Genomic DNA, 3,156 nt, shown 5'->3' with positions numbered 1-3,156 from the left:
GGATTCGAAGGTCGGTTCACTTGCCTATTTCAAACGTTCCCTTTTCCAGCAAGGTTTGCCAAACTCAAGAAATGTTTGGTAGATTACCTTGTTTTTTGCTCCTTGTCTATCAAAGCAGATGTCAAAACATCGGGAAAAGAAAGGGAAGTCCGAGGGAAACAGCAAAAAGCACGTGGCAGACTTGCCAGTTTTGACAGATTTTATTATGAAGATGGGTGTGAAGGTGAAAACGGCGATTTCAACGACCGTTCAAGGAGCGACTATTTCGAACGGTCGGGTCCAATAGGGAAATCCACGTACAAGTGTTTTGCTTGAGGAACGGTTATGTGTCGCAAGCCATATTTGGAATTTCCTTTTCAAATTGGCCATCACGGAATTTACTCCCTTCTGCCGGTTCCAGAAGGACGAATAATCCTCAGACTGGTTAGAAATAGTTCCATTACGGGCAGAACATGTCCGATATACGAACCATGTTCTAAAAAAATATAGAAAAGAATTTTCTTTCCAGCTAACATAAATACCATCGGGTTCATAACATCAAGCATGTTAATCTATTTACTTATTTTTTTCCTTTATCATCTAGACCGAACATCTGCTGCCAAATGTCGCAGTATTCAGTGAGAAGTTGCAAAAATTGTTCGAAGTTCAGTCTACCACCGCCTTCCGGTCGCACATGGTAAATGTGTTCCGTTAGAGATCTCTGTATGTCACGATCTCCATACGTAGATCGAATATATTTTTTGTTGGCTGATAGTTCCACAGGCCTGCTTTCCGTGACCGAGATGAACGGCCAACCTTTTCGCTTGCGCTTCGGTTGTGCATCGTAGAAGTGTGCGCTAATAATCAGAGCCGCATCGGAGTACACAATCAGGCCGATGTTGTTCGCCAGATCGAAGAACATACGTACCATTGACTCCCAGTTGCCGGATTTCAGCTTCACTTGAACAGGATCAATAATGTTAAAGTCGGTCTCGTCCTCTTGGTGGATCCGGGGTTTTGTGAATATCCGTAAAAGAAAAGCACCGTTTTCATCCGGTTGTTTCGTTGATGGAATAATGAAATATCTACCAGACGGGAGACGTAGTCGACAACTTACTTCACGTGAATTGGAGTAGATCGACTGTGCCACTGTTTTATTGCTTTTCTGGGACACTATTTCGAATCCAATCACCAAGCAGAGAATCATGCCTGTACGGTGCATTTGCATGAGAGATATTACGAGAGAACACATTCCACCGGCTTCGCTATCTGGCTCGATCAGATCCATTTTGATCCTAGGATTCATGCCGTAAGAATCCTTATGGTTGCGGGAGCCTCCGGCCGTTAAGCCCGAAACCCACATACCTTCGTAGGACGAGACGTTCCAATGACGATGAACGTTATCGGGGTCTCCCAATGGATCGGGTGTTATGCTACAAACCTCTACTCCGTCGAATTTCTCCATAAACTGTTCGATGCATAACCAAAATTTCCTGGGATGTTCGTATTCCTCGCTTGGGGACTGATTTTCGCTTGGGCTCGTATGGATGTCTCGGTCACATGAATGACTCAAGCAGACTAGTTTAGAGCCGGAAGTCATCGTTTCAGTTATTGGATGAATACAACATAATCGATCTGCTGAAGTTCTTTGTTTGCGCTGAAAAAAAGTTTACTTAGAATGGTTATTAAGAGTAAAGAAGACAGCCTACCTACCAGACGAATTCCAGCAATCATTGATCCTTTACTGAGCCCTCTTCCAATCAGTTCAAAAAAGTAATCCGGATTCAGGTTGTATTCCTTTAACCAATAGCACTGCGTTACTCCACCGGAGAAGTCCTGTAAGGTTTCGCTAATCGTAACTCCCTTCAGAGCATTGTACGACCCTAAAAACTTCGCGTAAGCCTTCTCCAGAAGCGAACACCACAGTTCGTTGGCACGACTGGATCGGGTGCACAAAAGTCTCCCATCTAGCGTCGGAAGCCGATCGTCAATAACCACATCTAGCCATCGGCCGTGCTCCCAAAAGCGAAAGTGGAATATCCCTGCGTATTGTTCATCGGTGAAGGAGTTATCGGGCGGAACAGTTCGGCTAAATGTACGACGGTTAGTAATAAGGTTCAGCATTGCAGCTCTCAGACTTCCGCTGGGAATGTAGCCAGGTTCGACGTCAAATGCCGAGGGCTCGTTAGCGAGAAATTGCGGGTCTTCGACTATCTCCTTAGGTCGAAGCCATTTTAGTTTAGATTTCGTAGAGAGCCTGTAACTAAATAAGGGTTGATCTTCCACCTTAAAGTGCGGGTCTTCGAAGAGAAAGTTATTTGCTATACAGTGCTCTCTCAGATGATAGAACCTTTGCGCTCGGGGGTTTTGGTGAACTTGATGAGAGTTGTATGCAATCTGTTGGAGATTATCCATTCATAACTTGTTAAGAATGTACATTTGAATCATTATCTCAATATAGGATTAAGTGATGAGCTGGCTGTAGGTAGAGTTCAAGTAAATAAAATTTGAATATTCGATTTGTGTTATTTAGCTGCTGATCAGAAGAATATCACATTCTTGAATAAAATTTAACACTTCCAAATTTGTCGATCAATTAGCACTATCTTGGGTTCGAATACTCGTCCATACTTACATCATCGCCGGTATAGTCTACAACCACAAATGGGCTTAACCTGCGACAGCAGGGGATACAAGCGCAATCTTTTTCCATAATACACCTTTCCATGGATTTTTTCATCCAAATGAGCTAGATACTATTTATGCATTCGAACAAATAAATTTAGAGATCACATAAATATGAACCTTCTCACGCGATCGGTTAGATATGCACTGCAGCCGATCTAAGCCGGGTAGCCGTGCTCGCGTCTAACCCAATCAACATTGGGGATTCCCCTCGAGAGCTTTTGGCCTGGATAAATTCTATTTTCAATATGGCAAAAGCCGCAATGCGAGTACGTTTCTTGTTAATCAACCATCGACGGAGTAAAAGAGAAGTTTGCACTTTGCGTGGATGGTGCACTCGTAGAGTTTGAATTGAAAGAATAAAAGGGGAGTTCGAATTAGAAAGGAACAAACGTATAAGCTGTCTGATTTTTTTCACAGGTGCGAACAAAATACAATTCTAATAAAAAATAAATTTGAAAATATTAATTTTTTTTATTTTTATTGAGAAGG

The 3,156-nt window shown here is 42.6% G+C and overlaps 1 protein-coding gene across 1 annotated transcript; it reads right to left on the bottom strand.

The window, feature by feature from the left end:
* Positions 1–530: 530 nt before the first annotated feature.
* On the bottom strand, positions 531–2,910 carry LOC134227921 (calpain-3-like). The gene is made up of 3 exons (XM_062709624.1): positions 2,615–2,910; positions 1,693–2,376; positions 531–1,636 (listed from the first exon to the last, which is right to left on the bottom strand). Exons 1-3 carry the CDS (start codon positions 2,717–2,719, stop codon positions 560–562), a joined length of 1,866 nt encoding a protein of 621 aa, XP_062565608.1. The 5' UTR covers positions 2,720–2,910; the 3' UTR covers positions 531–559.
* Positions 2,911–3,156: the final 246 nt, after the last annotated feature.

Source organism: Armigeres subalbatus, chromosome 3 (genome assembly GCF_024139115.2).
Source record: "Armigeres subalbatus isolate Guangzhou_Male chromosome 3, GZ_Asu_2, whole genome shotgun sequence".
Lineage (NCBI taxonomy): Eukaryota > Metazoa > Arthropoda > Insecta > Diptera > Culicidae > Armigeres > Armigeres subalbatus.
This window is presented reverse-complemented; position numbering and strand designations above follow the sequence as displayed.